Raw genomic sequence first — 18,712 nt, 5'->3', positions numbered from 1 at the left:
TGAGTCTTCAATTAATAACTCCTCATCCAGAAACTCTTGAGAACAAGGACACTGAGTCTCTAAGAGGTTAAGTAGCTTGGGGCTGAGTGACTTTTTCAAGAACTCACTGCTAGTAAGTGGCAGGCCATCCCAAGTCTCTTCTGATTTCCGATCTCAGCTCTTCACCACACTGCTATATTTCCTTTCATCAGGGGAAAGATTACAACATATTCTTGGGGCAGAAACAAACTTTCTTCCAGATACAGGTCAAACTATACCTATTCATAACCAGTTTCTCAAGGTTATTCTCATGATTTAATCATCTTATAAAAAACATCTTTGTAGAGATGGGGTCTCACTATGTTGGCCAGACTGGTCTCAAACTCCTGGGCTCAAGCGAATCTCCTGCCTTCACTTCCCAACAATTACCTTCTTATGAAGTTTGCTTGAACTCCAGATCATGGCTATTATTATGATTTCTTTATACCTTAGAGAAATTTTTCTTTCCCATTGGGGACTTTCAGGAAGATGGTGGTCAATTCTGCAGAACAAAGAGAAACACCCTCTGCCACTGGGTGCTTTACAAGCTGGTGTGGCCCATGATGTATGGAGTGGGTGGCATCAGATATTTCATTAATATTAGAACAACTAATGGCCTGGAGTTGCTTATCACTGACACGTGGCTGACCCAAGTGAGCAAATGGGCCCACACACAATTAGAACTGATACCTGAGTTGCTGTTGTTGGCAGCATTCTTTGCTGTAATATTGGTTGTACACAAAAGTTACAGCACAAGTGTTGAGAGGGAGGGAAGCAAGGCAAAAAGATTCATCAAAGTTCTCTTGGATATAAGTCATAAAAATCCAATTCAAGCTAGCTTAAGCATGAAGGTCATGTACTGTCTGAAATAACTGAAATGTTTAGGGGTAGGGTTCCTTTCATGTGTGGCTTGATCAAGGAGACTTGGGTTCTCCTCTTTTTCCATTTCTTGGTTCCTTTTCTTCATGTTGGTTTCATCCGCTGAGAAGCCACCATGACTGCAATGGTTGCAACCTTATAGCTCTACCTGTTCTAGATTCTTGGAGAAGAGGGTATCTCACTTTCCACATTTCCACATGGACTTTCCTTCCCTTTAATCCCAAATGAATTATTATGAAGCATCCATTTATAAACCAATTGCTGAGCTCAAGGAATTTGAGTTTCTGATTGGCCAGGAGAGGTTCATATGATCTTTCCCTAGAATGAGGTGAGAAAACCCCACACCACTAAGAGTAAGGGAAGCATATTTCCCCCAGAAAAGGGTCTGTTACTAGAGGAGAGTACAGCTGTTGAGGCCCTCAACAAGCAATAAATGTCCACCATAGTGGACGATGGCCAGATGGTCCATGTCTTTCAGAGTGTTACACATGAGAGGGCACGTGATTAGGTGGGTGCTTCATGACCCCAGCTGCTGGACTAGCACCCAAATCAAACTTTCAGATCTGTACAGTGGAGGGCTTTCTTTCCAAATTGGAACAACCTCCTTATGAGGGAGTGAACAGATAATTACTGCGGAGGAGAAGCAGAGGCTAGATCAATCTTTACCCTAGGAGATCAGAAAGGCTTGTTGGCTGGTAACTAATGCGAAAGCTGTCAGAATCAAAATGGAGCAACTTGTGTCAAACTGAAAGAAGGAAGGAAGGAAGGAAGGAAAAGGAAAGGAAATGACCTCATGCACACATGCCTATGGTAAGAACTTTTACAAAGACTCTGAAGGGCTCTTACCCACATATGCCTGTAACAAGAACTTTATCAAGAACTTTTCAAACTGCAGCTTGCTACCTGAGTCACAAGGACATCTAGTCAGATGTACAAGAACACCTGCCTGTCACACTGTCTCCACTAATGAACTGGCCTCAACTCCTGGAATAGCCCCTGTAACCAATGTTCCTCTCTGTTTCAGAACAAATTATGTGTACGTTTTCCCTTTTCTTTTAAAAGCTTTTTCTCACTTCAACCTCTTTGGACATGCCCTTGGTCCCCATACCCTGCAAGTCCTGGGCTTACAAATCCCCTGTGCACTCAATGATAAACTCTTTATCTTTGGAGGATCTTTCTCTGTCTGCTCTTTAAGTGGACACTTATATTCAAAAATTTCAGAAAACTCAAACTTTTAGGGTTGCTTCTGAATGTGAATGAAGTCAATGAGAGACACTGGAAGGATGAAAACTAGTTCATCAGACATAATTACACACCTGTTCCCAACACACATTACCTTCAGTGGCCTCTGCAGGGTATGTCCTCACATACACATCCTATCATTATTCTGGTGTGACATTATCCTGTGGATGACACAAATAAGTCACATTGCCTTGTAGGTGTGTTTTTGTGAACATATCAATTTGTGTTGTGGAAATCTTTAAGCACAGAATAGAACTTAAACCTCATTTTTGTATTTCTTATTTCTTCCAAGTCTACTTGAAGCCACCAAAGTGGGGGAAATCTCAGCATTGGATGAGGGGGTGACCATCTAATGTGCCTTCTGACTCTCACTCATTGTGACCAGGGAATGGGACAATGGTTGCGACTGAGGGTTCTATTTTTTTTTTAAACGGAGTCTCGCTCTGTTGCCCAGGCTGGAATGCAGTGGCGCCATCTCGGCTCACTGCAACCTCCGCCTTCCCAGTTCAAGCGATTCTCCTGCCTCAGCCTCCTGAGTACCTGGAACTACAGGTGCCCACCACCACGCCCGGCTAATTTTTTTGTTGTTGTTGTATTTTTAGTAGAGACAGGGTTTCACCATATTGGCCAGGCGGGTCTCGAACTCCTGACCTTGTGATCCACCTGCCTCAGCCTCCCAAAGTGCTGGGATTACAGGCATGAGCCACCATGACTGGCCGCGACTGAGGGTTTCTTTGATGCGTCACCTGGAATAAGTTCACAAGCCACAGAGCTCACAGTTTAGAGTCCTTCCTTGTCCTCCTCTCCATATCCTGGGATTCCTTTTACAGCTTCCACCATGGAGACACCCAAAGGAAGCAGAGCACAACGGGCTTCTAAATAATCACACTGTATTAAGTACCCAGTTTAGTGCCAGTTGCAGACAGTGCCAATTTCTAGATCCACAAATTCATAAAATAGCAAAAATTATATGAAAAGGAAAAATAAAATTAGACCATGTTGAGCTCACCTGCTGTTTTTGGCAATCAGAAATCACTCCTTTTTCAGATACAGGCAGCTAATTTTTCTTTGAGGAACCATTCTCAAAGAGAAGTTCAAAGAAAAATTAGCTGTCTTTATCTGAAAGATCCTTCCTCTTGCTCAATCTGTGGGCAGTGGGGACCACATTTATTTCTGCCCCATTCCTGTCTTTAAGACCATTCATAAGACCAAGGCCCTTTTCCCCCATCTATTCCTCCCCTCTTCATATTGATTATGTGAGGGATGGGCATAGACTGGTCTAATCCTAGTCCATCAGAAGTGGCTTCTGCCCCCATGGGAGTGTACAGCAAATCAATGCAGATGCACTAGGTTAAGCAAATCAATTCAGATGCACTGGGCTCTACAAAACATGGGCATTATGGGGGTGCATTATGGAGGCACATTGCTTACTGTAGATGATGAAGAAAAGGTTCCTGAGAAGACGCCTGGGAGATGAGTAGGACATAGGTACCGACGTGGGCAAGGGTGGGAAGAGAGAAGTAAAATACATGGGAAGTTTGATTATATAAAGATAGATGGGTACTCTATGAACAGAGATGTGGGAAGGAGGGGCTGCAGCATGAAGGGCTGGTGACGATGTGAGGAGCAGGTGACGTGGAGATTGTGAACCGCACTGGAAAGGGTCTTCATCACTTAAAGTGCAATTGGCATACACAAAAATAGACCTGAATGAACATTTTCAACCAGATGGAGGAAGGTGTCATTGATGGGATTCTAACTACCATTATTTGGAGGTCAAAAATTATGAATATATATAGTCTGATATAGCCTCTGCTTCTCCTCTGTAGTAATCGTTCACTCACTAACTCATAAGGAGGTTGTTCCAATTTGAAAAGAAGGCCCTGCACTGTGTAGATCTGAAAGTTTGACTCGGGTGCCAGTCCAGCAGCTGGGGGTCATGGAGAACCCACCTAATTACATGCTCTCTCATGTGTAACACTCTGAATGGCATGGACTATATATATATATATATATAATTGTTTTATATATATAATTCTTATATATATACATACATATATATGAACATATATGTATAATTGATGAATATGAATATTTATGAAATTAATATATATAATTGTTATATTACTTGAACTCAAAATTATTCTTCTATAAATGTATTCTACAGCAATATTTGGACAAAAATGTAAAAAAAAAAGCACGTAAAATGGAACACCATTGAGAGTAAGAAAAATGGGCTCACCAAAAATGTACATCATCAGGGGTGAGTTAAATTAAATGGGATGCATTGCAGTCTTTAAAATAATGTAGTAGGTTTAGGTGAACCCATATGCAAAGATGCACAAGAAATATTACGTGAAAAAAGCAAGTTATAGATAAGTGTATTTGACCACATACAGACACCTGCAAGTGTTCACACACAACTCTAAAAAGATAAATTCCAAATTGTAAATACTTTGGGATGATGGGGCGGGAGGGGAATAAAACCATTAGAGACATTTTTAAATTACAAATTTATATGTTATGGTACTATTTTAATAAGCAAACAGCAGATGTTGTAACCATTTTTAAACTGTAAAAATGTAAAGAAATAACTTGCATCTGGAAAAGAAATGCACACTGAAGCATTTATACAGGCTTAGTTCAAAAATGCTGTACTTTTTTTTTTTTTTTTTTTTTTTGAGATGGAGTCTCGCTCTGTCCCCCAGGCTGGAGTGCAGCGGCGTGATCTCCACTCACTGCAACCTCCGCCTCCCAGGTTCAAGTGATTCTCATGCCTCAGCTTCCCAAGTAGCTGGGATTACAGGCATGTGCCACCACACCTGGCTAGTTTTTGTATTTTAATAGACACAGGGTTTCCTTCTGTTGGCCAGGTTGGTCTCCAACTCCTGACCTCAAGTGATCTACCCGCCTCGGCCTTCCAAAGTGCTGGGATTACAGGTGTGAGCCACCATGTCCAGCCCCAAAATACTTAGTTTTGAAATAAATCTTGTTAATCACATGAAACCCTAGCACAACGTCCACAAGACATGCAGCATGAGGCTGAAAGTCCTGGGAAAGGAGAACACATGCTAACCCAGTCCATGGGGCCAACCTGGGGACTTACAATGCAGAGGTCAGAGCCCCAGGTGCTCCCTGACTCTTCCCTGGAGTCCTCTGCATAGAGTAAGCAGAAGAATGGCTGACTCTGCTGGTTTCCCAGGCTCTCAGCTGCTGAAGGAGACCTGAGGAATCTTCTGGAAACAGCTTTCCTCAGACAGAATGAAGAGGACACAGGTGTGCAAGGTGATAGCACTGTAAGCCTCGTACTGCCTCTCTTCCTCCATCACGTGCCAACTGAGCATCCCCAGGTGACCTCTTTAACTTTTCTGGGACTAGTCTCTCTGCCCTGAAAAGTGGAAACAATCATTCTTGCTCTGCTCACCATGCAGGCTGTTGTGAGGATTGTTTGCATTAATTAATGTAAAAAAGATCTTGTAAACCATGACGGGCTGCCTGTGCATAGGAAAAGAACCACTTCCCTCACATAGGGATGATTTTCATCTGATTTCAACCGTAAGGGAAAATAGTCAAGCTTTCAAAGGCTACGGGTAAGATGATCAAGCTTGCTTTGTTTAATAAAAAGAAGGGGCCAGCCACAGTGGCTCATGCCTGTAATCCCAGCACTTTGGGAGGCTGAGGCGGGTAGATCACTTGAGGTCAGGAGTTCAAGACCAGCCTGGCCAACATGGTGAAACTCTGTCTCTACTAAAAAATGCAAAAATTAGCTGGGCATGGTAGCAGGCACCTGTAATCCCAGCTACTCGGGGGACTGAGGCAGGAGAATCACTTGAATCCAGGAGATGGAGGCTACAGTGAGCTGAGATCACATCACTGCACTCCAGGCTGGGCCACAGATTGACACCCCATTTCAAAAAAAAAAAAAAAGGATATTTGAGAGGCTGAGGCCAAAGGATCCTTTGGACCTTGGAGTTTGAGACCATCCTGAGCAACACAGGGAGACCCTGCCTCTGCAAAAAATAAAATAAAATAAAAAATTAGCCAGGCATAAGGTCATACACCTGTGGTCCTAGCTACTCAGGAGGCTGAGGTGGGAGGATCACTTGAGCCCAGGTCAAGACTGCAGTAAGCTATGATCGCCCTACTACACTCCTGCCTACGCAACATAGGACACACTGTCTCTAAAAAATAAAAATAAATACAGTTTTAAAAGTCTGGCATTTTGACTTTGCAAAACAAGGTCATGAGCTTTCTGGCCCACTCTGCTTCAGAATTAGCTCAGTGATCTCTCACCAGATACAAACACAAGGAGACAATCACAGAGGCATCCATTTATCATTCAAGAAGATAAGAGAGGCTTTAATTTTTCTTTCTTCCATTTCATAAATACATATGAAATTCTTTCCAGACTTCATTGACACTGTTGAGCCACGTTCGCATCCATGTCCACGTGTAATGCTTACTCATTGCTGAACTGTGTGTCCTCTCACGCTGGTATGGAGGACAGTTTTGTTGGTTTACCTCTTTAATTTCCCCAGCACAAGTCAGTCTCAGACTGAATGCATGACCTGCAGATTTTACACTTTTAGTTTCTTAAGTGTGTTTTAGTGGATTGATTTAACTTTGGCAGAAGTTTTATTTAAATGTATTTGTTTGAAGTAAATATTTAAATATTAACATTTACTAGGGAAGGAAGAGGCTTATTTATATCTGGTTGATTTCCTGGGAGAAGCTTTGGTTTTTTTCTCTCTCTAGGTTTATTAATCATTTTTCAGTACGCCATCTTCTGTCCCGGAGGGGCCACGCTGAAGTCAACCAAGCCCCAGGCCAGACCAAGAACAGAACAACTTTGTATGTGGTCCTGGGGACGGGATGAAAGTTAGTAAAGGAAACATTCTGACATCCAAAAGGTCAAGGTCTATTTACAGACACAAACATGCCATGTATCAGGATAATATGACCAAATATTAAACAAGGTGTGAATTTTCTCACTCTTCCTCCTACCCACACTTATCTCCAACCCTAGAAGCTAGGACATTCCCGTCGTATTACCCAAGGTAGGACCAAAACCAAGCCAAAAAGAAAAGTAAGTAAATCCATTCTGAGCTTTGGGCTTTCACAATAGAATACTGAAACCCAAGAGAGTGACTGCTCTTAAGGAGATTTGTATCCTTTGAACCTACTTGGTGTTTTAGTGGATTGATTTAACTTTAACCTTAAAATTTGAACTAAACAATAGGCAGAGAACATATATGATCTGGCTGGGCACAGGGGCTCATGCCTTCAATCTCAGCACTTTGGGAGGCCAAGACCAGCTGATCGTTTGAGCCCAGGAGTTCAAGACCAGCCTGGACAACATGGCGAAATCCCTTCTTTACAAAAAATACAAATATTAGCTTGGTCTAGTGGCACACACCAGGAAACAGAGGTAGGAAGATTGCTTGAGCCCGGGAGGTCCAGGCTGCAGTGAACCAAGATCATGCCGCTGGGCTCCAGCCTGGGCAACACTGTGAGACCCTGTCTCAAAAAATAAAAAATTATGTATATAAATATGTGTGTGTGTGTGTGTGTGTGTCTTCTAGTTTTCCTCTAATAAACACCGCCATGTACTTGAGGGCAGAATGTGTCTGGAGGGAAAGCAAGGGAAAGTACATCGTTGCCACCCACTGGTCTTGGTCCTAAGTGGTGGTAATGGAGTCATAGGTCTTCCAGATGGTTTGGGAGATCTGGAATAGAAGAGACCTGGATCTCTTTTCTTATCCAGTTGCCATAGTGTTCCTCATGCCACCTTGGTTTAAGAGAGTAGACTAAAGATGGCCCCATGTGAATTCAAGGCACAGAGGCCTGAAAGGACCACCCGGTTCAGTGTTTCCCCAGTGAACGGAGAAGCCAAACAGTCTTTTGAGCCAGCAGCACTGGAGGACAAGGATGGGCCTCATGACTGGGTTCAGGGTGCACCATTATGGATATGTGGCAAATCTCATATTGGGGGACCAGCTGGGAATGCAAACTTATCAGAGAAGGTTAAGGAGGAAAAGAAGTCAGACAGGAAAACCATCTCTGTGGACACCAGTGTCAGACAGAGAAGAGCTGAGAACTTACTTATGCGCCCACGACAGTCCTGTGTGAGCCTCCTGGTGCTCAGACTCAACTCCATGAAAAAGAGGAGGATGGAATTACAAATTAATTGAGTGTAATGCATATTTCTTGAAATAAGTTAGAATTGGTGAGCTGATGCTTTGTGCCATCTGACTAAACAGGGCTAGAAATAAATGTTAAGTTGATTAGGCAGACTGAGAGTGTGTACCTAATACACACAGAAAGAATGAGAGAAATGGAGACAGATATGGAAAGAGAGAGAGGAAAGAAAAAAGAGAGAGAGAGAGAGTGAGCATGTGCATGATCTATCCTGGCATGCAGGCATGACACCGGTTAGTATTTGGCTTGTACACAGTAGGCACTACTCAATAAATGATTGTTGAACAAATTAAGTAAAAAGGGAATCTGAAGTAAGGAGGTGAAGATGGAAATGGATGTTGCAGAGTGAGATGTAGGGGGAGGTTGTTCACTCTTTTAAAAAAAATTTCGATCACAATTTTTCCTGCAGTGTACCTAAGTTTAAAATAAGATTGAAATGTGTTCTCTGGTGTCCTCAAAACTCCACTCCCTCACTTGCAGTGGGAAAGACTGGGTACCGTAGTCAGACACACTGCGAGGGGATGGTTCACAGGGTGTCCAGCTCCTCCCAGTTTGCCTGGGACTTTTTCAGCTTTAGCACTGAAAGCCCCATGTCTTAGGAGAGGCCCAGTTCCAAGCTCATTGGGTCATTCTGATTCAAATTCCGCATATCCAGTCATAGAGGGATAATGTTCCCAGCTCACAACTCTCCGCTTTCAGGATTTGAAAACCAAGAAAATGGAATTTGAGGTATTCAAAGGAAGAAGCACAGCCTGTTGTATCTGCACAGTAATAGTCAACAACAATAGAGTGTTATTGAAAAATAAATTAGCTCATTATGGTTGGGGTCATTGAGAAAGATGTGGTATCACCAGTCTTCAAATCAAGAGACACATTGGGGAACTGAATGCCACAATCTCTTTATCGCATCCCTACCTAAATGCAAAGCTCCCCTCAACCTGGGCCACATCAAGATGAGATCTTATCAGGAGAGAGGAGACTATTAATTTGGCCATGTTAATTTATCACGGTGGAGATCTGGTGCATAATTTAACACTTATCTAATTAATTTTATAGCTACTCTTTACAGCTCTTACAACAGTTAGAAATGTTTGATGGAAAAGGGAGCTCTCCTCACCTCCTAGGCATTCCATGAGAAAAGGTTTTGGGAAACGTTTTATGTCGCGTGTTTCTCTTCCCTGACCTCTGTTTCCAGACTGCTGCAAAGCACAGTGTGCCCACAAGATTTCTGGATGACGGGGAGGTGCAGTTCACAGCATCAAGTCATGCAGAAGGGAGGGGAGTTAACTTGATGGGTGTCTGAGATGGACTGATGAAATGCAGCATGGAAAATTAGCCCAGTAAAACAGCTATAAAATTTGAATCACAGCATCATAAAAATGCCAACAGACCAAGAACAATAAATATCGCAGGCAGCCAAGAACAATGCAAGTTACCCTATGCACAAACCTGGAAATACACATTACCTTTAATAACTTCCTTGTAACACTGTTAATTAAGCCATCTCTGAAACAATAGTCAATGTTTTGAAAAGATGATTCTATCATAGAAAGTGGAAACAAATTTTAACCCTGATGACTTTCTATTTCTTTACATAAAAAAATCTGCAAAGATGGAGAAACATTAAGGATAATCTATAATCACGGTTTTCCCAAGTAGAAATAAATTCTTGTTATCTGCAGCAGTTATTTTCTTTTTTCTTTTTTAAATTTTTTAGTTGACAAATAAAAACTGTATATATTGATGATATACAACCTAGTATTTTGAAATATGCATACCATACTTTGTAGAAATAAATCAAGCTAATTAACGTATGCATTGCTCCATACTTATTTTTTGTGGTGAAAACACTTGAAATCTACTTTCTTAGCAATTTTCAAGAATACCATACATTGTTGTGAACTATAGTCACTATGTTATACAATAGTTCTCCTGAACTTTTTCCTTTTATCTAACAAATAATTTGTATTCATTGACCAATTTTTCCCCATCCCACAGTAATTATGTTCTATAGAGTCACCTTGGACACGGAATTATCAAGTACTGAACATTTTCTAGGAGAAATAGAGATAAATGTCTTCAAGCCTCTTGTCACAACATTCTTATCCATCAATGAATACATAACCTCGTCTTACACGTGTTTCTGTTTAAAGACACCTTACTTAATATATAGCACCAACTCATTAACATTGAACTCATGGCCAGCCCTGCTGTCTGTCACTCATGCCTGAATGAAGCATCTTTGCATTTTCTCCATCAGGTACCTCACATTGCCTTCTTGTGGTAGACAAGACTTCAGCACTATGCTTGCAGTCCATGTTAAACAGCAAAATCATCCATGAAAGAAACACAAAAATGCAAAGAGTCTGGCACTAAATAGACTACAGAAAGGACACTTGTTTATGGTATGAGAGCTGAAACAAGAAAGCAGAGTGTCACCTTGTTCCATCTAAGGTGAAAACTTAATTTTTTTTTCTGTTCCGTGTATGTTCAAAAATGAGCATAAAAGCACCGGGAACATTGATTTTGGAATCACAAGTACATTTTAACAAGTACATTTTCAAACACAGTATCTGTAAATAAGGAGGACAGAGAGTGGCTTTGTTTGCAACTCCCAATAATTTAAACAATAATTAACTAATGCATTTTTCAGTATCACTCTGAGTCTCTGCTTACGATAAACAGGAAGTGATTATAACTTTCTTAGAAAAGCAACATAATGGAAGGATATGGGAAAACTCAGAAAGTCAAGGCAAAATGTAAAGAAAGAGAAAAGATATGAAAGGAAAATCTCCTAGGATTAGGTTGCATTCATTTCTGCATTCCTACATATTTACAGAATTGGTATGTGCTAGGCACTGTTTGTGTTTGAGATACAAAAGTGAACAAACCAGTGTGGAATTTACAATTTATTAGAGAAGACAATAAAATGTTAACATATCTTAGAAGTGATATGTGCTATAGAAACCAAAAGCCATGTCAGTGGGCATCTGGTCTGCCAGGGATGCGAGTAGGCAGGTGGCAATTTTAAGTCCTATTTCTGCTTCTTTAGCAAGTCATGTGAACTCAGCCAATTTTCTTAACTTCACTGCATCTTATATTGTTTCATCTGTGGCTTGGGTATAGTAAAAACACATAGCTCATAGGGTTGTTTGTAGGATCTTTAGGTTTATTGCAGGTGAAGTACTTGACACAGTGCCCAGCACACAGTAGGTATGTTTTCTGTTTCATGCTTATGATAATATGCTATTACAATAATGATACAAATGCTGCATAGCCCCTCTGAATCACCACCAGTGTTGGGCCTGTTGAAGATTTGAACTTTCCTAACGTATTTGTCAATGGAGAGATTGTCTTTGTCTTAAAGAATATGCTTTCCATAATTGTAGAATAAAGAAAAGGCAGTAACAGAAAACCCAGCCTTGAAAGATACTTGGTGTATCAATTTAATTTTTTCAAATATTTTACATATTCTTTTCTTTCTCATCTTAAGAGAACAAAATGGGTGTGTTCTTCTATGCAGCATTTATAACTTTCTTGCTATAGAGAATGACTTATGACTAAACCTGATGATGAACAGAGCTTTCTCTTTGTGGTTTTCAATAACATAACCCAGATAGAAACAAGGCTGCAGATATTTATGCCTCTCCTTTGTCTCTTTGAAAGTTTAAAATCATCCCCTAATTAAACCGGAAGACATTGTGCGTGATTTTTTTTTTAAAGGCTGTAACAGCAGAGACAGGCTAGCTAGCTATTCAGTTATCTGGTGAATAGCTATTTACTGAACCTCTTTCCTTTTCTTCTCGAGCTCACAGTTATACTCTGTTTACAGCCTCCCTTGCAGAGGGACTAGGACCTAACTGAGAAAGGTGAGTAGAAGCCATATCACCACCTCCCAGCCTGACCTATAAAACGTCTCATGGGTAGTCCTGCACGCTTTGTTGCTGCAAATCAGAAGATGCTTGTTAAAGATGGAGAAGTCACAGGATGGAAAGAGCCTAGGTTCTTGAATTAGTTCTTGGTGGATCTACTCACCCATCAACAAAAATGACCAGATTTGACTTTCAATGAGTGAAAAATAAACTTCTATGGGGCTCTAACCATTACGTATCTTGAGGCGCATTTACTACAGCATAGAACTTTACCCTAAATGAGAGAATGGAAACCCCTAAGAATTGACTTTAGTGACAGACCTCGATTTCTTCAGGTAGTATAAACGTCTCAGATCTTTACTTATTGATTTCAAAGAAACAAGGACATAGCTGCTCCCATATCCCTATAAATATTGCAGGAGTTGAAAACATTTCTGGGATTGCAACCTAGTCACATTGATAGTAGAGAAAATGACTGTGCAGTTGATTTGGCTTTACTGTGTCCTGGGATGTTCCCTTCCACTACTGTTGAATTTATGGTCTCTTTTGGACACACAGTACATACAACGAAAACTGATCTTGCATCTATAATTATGCCATTGTTTTCAGTAAACATCTGGGAAATATAATGGCTTGATAATTTCCAGTGAAAATGTGTCCTTCCCTTCCATTCTCTAAAACTTCCCTGAATCTGTGAATTGACTTGTTTATCCCTGACCAGTCAAAATGTGAATTTGGGGGAAGAATGTGCAAAACCAATTCAAAAAGCATATAGGGAAGTCAAGATGCTGCTATTAGGAGAGAAAACCCTGCATATGCTTCAGGCCTGGGAGAGCTGCCCCAGCCTCACCTGCAGTTGTGAACCACGATCACATCTCCTGCTCCCAGCTCTCCAAATTTCCAGAGACAGACATTCTACAAGCCAGACTCCTTTGCCATGACACTGCTCAAGACGTGCTTCATTTATTTCAATTTCTGATTTGCACTGTGGAGAGAAAAGCAATCTATCATCTCTTAGGGGAAGAAGGCCATTTGGAAGAATCTATTTTGTACATTCATAACAGCATTGCTGGTTCTTGATGAATATCAAATAACAGCAGCAAAAGAAAGAAATAGGGAGACAGAGGGGAGGGGAGGAAAGGTGGAGAGAGGAAGATGGGAGGAAGAGAAGGAGGAAGAGAAGGAAGGAAAGAACAAGGGAGGGATCAAGGGAGGGAGAGAGAATCCTATCAAAGAATCCTCAGAGTTGCCCATAAGCCCAGACACCAGAGTAGTCAACAGGCAAATTTGTTTACTTCTTTTCATAGATGGAAAAACAAGCCACGGAAGTAACTTTTCACATAAAAGTGAATTTAAGGCACCTGAGACTTTAATGTGTGGGCAGATAATAAAAATTCTGTTGAAATGTTTTCATGTATCTGTGCCTAAAATAACATTCTGAGATGTTATCATCTTTTAATTCAGGTTCTCCTTGTAGTTTCCCTTTTTCCACCCCCTCCCTGCCCGAAAGAGTCAGATCCCTGTTCATTGCATCATGGAAGGTACGAGGAAGAGTGGAAAACAGAAATACCTTATCAATTTTTGGCACTTAATTTATAAAGGGCTGGTTCTTAGGAGACAATGATAGCTACCACGTACACAGTTAGCATGTGCTGGGTGTTATTCCAAGTTCTTTGTTCTTAATTCATTTAACTCTTACAGCAGTTCTACATCATCCCTATGCTACAGAATGGGAAAATGAGGCACAGAGAGGTTAACGAAGTTGCCCAGGTGTGTACAGGTAGTAAAGGGTAGAAGCAGAGTTTGAACAAAGAAGTCTGGCTCCGAAGTCCAGGCTCTGTGTCACTCCACTGCAGGGTTTTACAACACTACGATGCCTCACTATGCTAACATGCTTTTCTCAAAACCTAAGTAGGGTTTTTGAGGAGATAAATGGCATGTGGTTCTAAAGCTTTGGTAAGATCTTTTGCTTACCAACAGTAACAGAGAAAGACTTGCACACTCAAAAACAGTGCCCTCCTCCAGGTTCCTGGGGGAGGAATGGGCATAAGAACAAAGAGGACCTCCAACCTGATCTCGGCAGGACCTCTGGAGGAAGAGAGGGAGAAGGAAGGGCTCTGTGTGCAGCTTCCAGAGGTCCCCAGTCCTGGAAAGAAGCAGATTTTCCATAAAACTAATGAGCTGCCGAACCCTTCACTGGCTTAGATCTATCTCTCAGTCCTCAGGAAGAAGTGCTCGTCATGTGTTCACACTGTGACATGCAAAAGATGCTTTAATTATTACAGTCCATCAAGACCTTTGTTCAATGAGGTTGATGCAAAAGTCATTGTGGTTTTCGTCATTACGTTCAATGGCAAAAATCTTAATGACTTTTTTTTGTTTGTTTGCTTTGTTTTGTTTTGTTTTGAGATGGAGTCTCGCTCTGTCACCCAGGCTCAAGTGCAGTGGTGTGATCTCAGCTCACTGCCAGCTCCGCCTCCCAGGTTCATGCCATTCTTCTGAGTAGCTGGGACTACAGGTGCCCGCCATCACACCCGGCTAATTTTTTGTATTTTTAGTAGAGACGGGGTTTCACTGTGTTAACCAGGATGGTCTCGATCTCCTGACCTCGTAATCTGCCTGCCTCGGCCTCCCAAAGTGCTGGGATTACAGGCGTGAGCCACTACGCCTGGCCAATGACTTTTGCACCAACCTAATAATCTCTCCTCTGTCATGCATCCCCAAGTTGCATGTTGGTCCAGGAGCTGCAGGCATGCTTGCCATGTGGCTAGGGGTTCTTTGAGTTGTGTGTGCATTTGTCTGGGTTTAGTGGGATGTGTTTGCATGGCCGAACTCAATTCTCAGTATAGTTATGGTAGCTGTCTTGCTGTAGGAAGAACTTCCAGGAGCAATTCTTCCCCACTGTGTCAACCCACTCAAAGGTGCTGGGTCAGGGTTTATTTCCTAATATGAGCTTGTTCTAGAAGTGAGCCTGATGTGGATAGTGCAGAAGAAACAAGTTTTGAAATGAATGGAGGGAGAAATTTGTCTATAATTATCCCTCCAATCATCAGAGGTATAAAACTATCAATTAAGGATTTGGTTTTCATCAATGCTTAGTCACAACAAGATTTCTGATGATTCAATGTTATCTGCAACATGTTTGCATTTCCCCACAATTCATATGTTGAAGCCTTAACCTCCACCCTCCCGCCGTGGCTGTATTTGGAGATAATGCTTCTAAGGAAGTAATTAGAATAAATGAGGTCATAGGATGTGGCTTGATCATATAGATTGGTGAATTTATATTAAAAGGATTCGATGTCTTTTGGTAGTAACATATTTTGAGTTTGATTGTCATCAAAAGCATCTTGAAGCATCTCAAAGGCAATTCTTTAAAATTCATTTTTAATTCTTCTGTGTTTGTTTATATGTTTTTTAAAAATCAAATATTCCCAATTACATCAGTGTATATCTCAACTTTCTGGCAAGGCCACCTGATTATCAGTGGTATTGACAAGAAAGCACCCTCTTTTCAGCACAGAGCCTCATTCCTTTGTATAGTTCACAGGTCTCTGAAAAGCCTCCTGCATGGGAATTAATTGCTATTCAGAGCTAACTCCTAGCGCCAGGAGATTTTTGTCTTTCTGAAGGTTTGCCTGTCAGTGTGACTGGATTATCTGGCTATTAAACTGTGGTCCTTTCAGCATGCCAACCTTCTAAAGAGATTGTGCTAGCAACTCAAGAGATAAACAAAGAAGTGACTTTCTGTAAGTGTAAGCAAACTCCAGCCTTACTCTTAGAAACAACTGACAATCCAATGTGCTACTTAATCAATCTGCAAACAGCTACTGCATGGCCTCTGGGTGCTGGACGCTACCAGAACATTAGCACTGTAGGAGTTCAGTCAGGCTGGTGGGAAAAGTATTGGTTATAATAGCCACAGACCCTCTTGGAAGGCCTGAGAGTTTGCATAACTTTGGTAATAGATCTGGCTGCAGGTGGCCTGGTCACTTTACCTTTAGTTAAATAAATTAGAGTAGTAACAAAGGAATATGGGGAAGTTATCTATGTAGCTTGTTTACTCGTGTGGTCCTAAGACTAACCTTTGATCTACTGTGGGTGCTTAATTGCTTTCTACTCTGGAAGTCCACAGTGTCAATTACCCTCTAGTGGTGTTGACTCAAGCCTTTGTCAATTAATCTTTATTGAATAAATGCGGGTCTCGCTTGCAAGTCGAGGCCGTGGTCGCAACTGTTTACAGCACTCTGCTTGGAGTCTGTAAGCGGCTCAGACACTCAGCCGGACTGGCAAAACAAAACATCTGTGTGTCAGTGTACTTCATTAATCCGTCGTTGGGTCAGGGTCTGTGGGACAGACCCCCACGTAGCACCATGCTGGGTAACATCCATCAGATGAGGATTTTAAAAGTTAGGCCGTTGGGTTTGTTTTAAGGTGATGTGCTTTCTAATTTTGGAGTTGGAGAATTCAGAGAGGAGAGGAATTGAGGAGATAGGCCAGAGACTAAGCATATTTCCTGCTTTGTCATGGAGAAGAGGATTAATAAAACATGAATTGTGAACCATCAGAATAGAAACGATGCAATACTTAAACATTATGAGATTATAGTTGATTGGGGTTTTCCTTTTATCCTTTTTATGTTTTGGCCAATTATTAAATATTACTTGCATGGTTAAAATAAGATGAAGGTAAAATAGTACCTGCATTACTCAGGATGCTTCAGCTTTAGAAGGATAAATACCCAACCAGCAGCAGCTTCGCCCAGAAGGAACATGAATTGCTTCCTTCGCAAGAATTGGGAAATCTGTGGTTCTGTGCCTTTGTTCAGGTTTCCATGATGTCATGTGAGGTTTAACCACTTTTCCTCTTTCTTCACTGTCATCCTCTCTGTTTTGGCTTTTTCTCCTCTTGGCTGTCATCTCATGGTGACAAGATGGGGGGAGCAGTGCCAAGCATTACATGTGCGTCCCAAGCAGGAAGGAAGAAGGTGACAAAGTGGCTTTCATCTTAGAGATTTCCCCAGCGGACACTCCCCGTTTTGCTGAAGAGAAGCCAAGAAAACCAGTGACTGATAAAGGTGATCTTGATGGCAATGATTTTCATCTGTGGCCAATCACAATCTATGTACTGTGGGTGGGCTGTGGCCAATCACAATCTATGTACTGTGGGTGGGCTGTGGCCAATCACAATCTATGTACTGTGGGTGGGTATGTTGCACTGCAGTCACATCAGGATTCTATCAGCAAGAAAATTCCTACATGGGTGGACAAGCAAAAATGTCAGTCCCTGCCTTCACCACCCTCCTTTCCACTCGTGTCGAGAGCCCTAAAGATGACCTGATTCTCAGCTGGGGCTCTTCTATGAAGAGCTGGTAGCCATAAGGAGCAGAAAAGAAAACTTCTGATTCTGAATCTATTAACTTAGCCTCTGACACTGCACACAATGCTGCGTCCTACAGTCCCCACTTTTTTGGGTAGACGGCCATCAGAATCCAAAGTTTATATTATTCTGAAGATCTGTTTGTTGTAAACAACAAACATATACAAAAAAAGGCCCATATACAAGTAAAACAAACAAAACAGGTTTGTTTATGCTTCTAAGATTCATTTTAAGGGGCTTTTTTGAATTCAAAATTGTTTTACTTGTATATGGCCCTGTGAATTTTCCAATAGAAAAGAGTCATGCTTCTGTGTAAGTGCTAAGAACATGCCCCTGAGAAATTGGAGACAGCCAGTTCTCTGCTTAAGGAAATCTTATGGGGAAATATATTTCTTTCACACATCTGTGGGAGAAAGAGAAATAAGGAACAGGGGAATGGAAAGAGCCACTTCCAATCAATTAATCCACCAAAGCCACCTTTTGCAGATGGTCCCATGATTGGTGTCCTCCATCCTGCAGCCTTGGCTTGATGCTTAGGTCTTGTATGTATGTGAGCTGAGCAGTCTTCTCTTAAGATGCCTGAAGTCCCACTACTAACAAGATCTTTAAGCATTTCCCTTTCTAGTCTTCTGCTGTGAAAACAAAAACAGCTCTTCTAGGGCACAGGAAGGATAAATAACACAAGGAGACCCTAACGTTACATTGGTGGTATGAGATTAAAGACACGGTTTTGTTTTTTGTTTTTGTCTGTGTGAGACAGGGTTTTGCTCATTGCCCAGGCTGGAGTGCAGTAGTGCGATCTCAGCTCACTGCAACCTCCACCTCCCAGGTTCAAGCAATTCTCTTGCCTCAGCCTCCTGAGTAGCTGGGATTACAGGCATGAGCCATCATGCCTGGCTAATTTTTGTATTTTAGTAGAGACTGGGTTTCACCATGTTGTTCAGGCTGGTCTTTAAGTCCTGACCTCAGGTGACCCACACACCTTGGCCTCCCAAAGTGCTGGGATTACAGGCATGAGCCACTGTGCCCAGCCTAAAAATGCTCTTATTCCTTGTGAAAAAATTTGACAGAAGGAGCTTCCTGGACAAAGTGGAACAATCAGAGAGGTCACACCTTATGCTGCT

The 18,712-nt window shown here is 41.6% G+C and overlaps 1 protein-coding gene across 1 annotated transcript in view; it reads right to left on the bottom strand.

Annotated features, from left to right (window-relative positions):
* Nucleotides 1-18,215, bottom strand: part of LOC104001735 (uncharacterized) — a 70,719-nt gene extending 52,504 nt beyond the window's left edge. Inside the window, exons 1-3 of the mRNA XM_063786131.1 lie at nt 18,066-18,215; nt 16,910-17,463; nt 13,060-13,194 (exon numbers count right to left, since the gene is read on the bottom strand). Of these exons, the coding sequence (XP_063642201.1) occupies nt 13,060-13,194; nt 16,910-16,915 (141 nt within the window). The 5' untranslated portion in view covers nt 16,916-17,463; nt 18,066-18,215. The remainder of the gene's footprint in view (nt 1-13,059; nt 13,195-16,909; nt 17,464-18,065) is intronic.
* Nucleotides 18,216-18,712: the final 497 nt, after the last annotated feature.

The sequence above is a fragment of the Pan troglodytes genome, chromosome 10 (genome assembly GCF_028858775.2).
Source record: "Pan troglodytes isolate AG18354 chromosome 10, NHGRI_mPanTro3-v2.0_pri, whole genome shotgun sequence".
Classification (NCBI taxonomy): Eukaryota; Metazoa; Chordata; class Mammalia; order Primates; family Hominidae; genus Pan; species Pan troglodytes.
The sequence above is the reverse complement of the archived record's forward strand: the minus strand, read 5'-3'. Positions and strand labels throughout refer to the sequence as shown.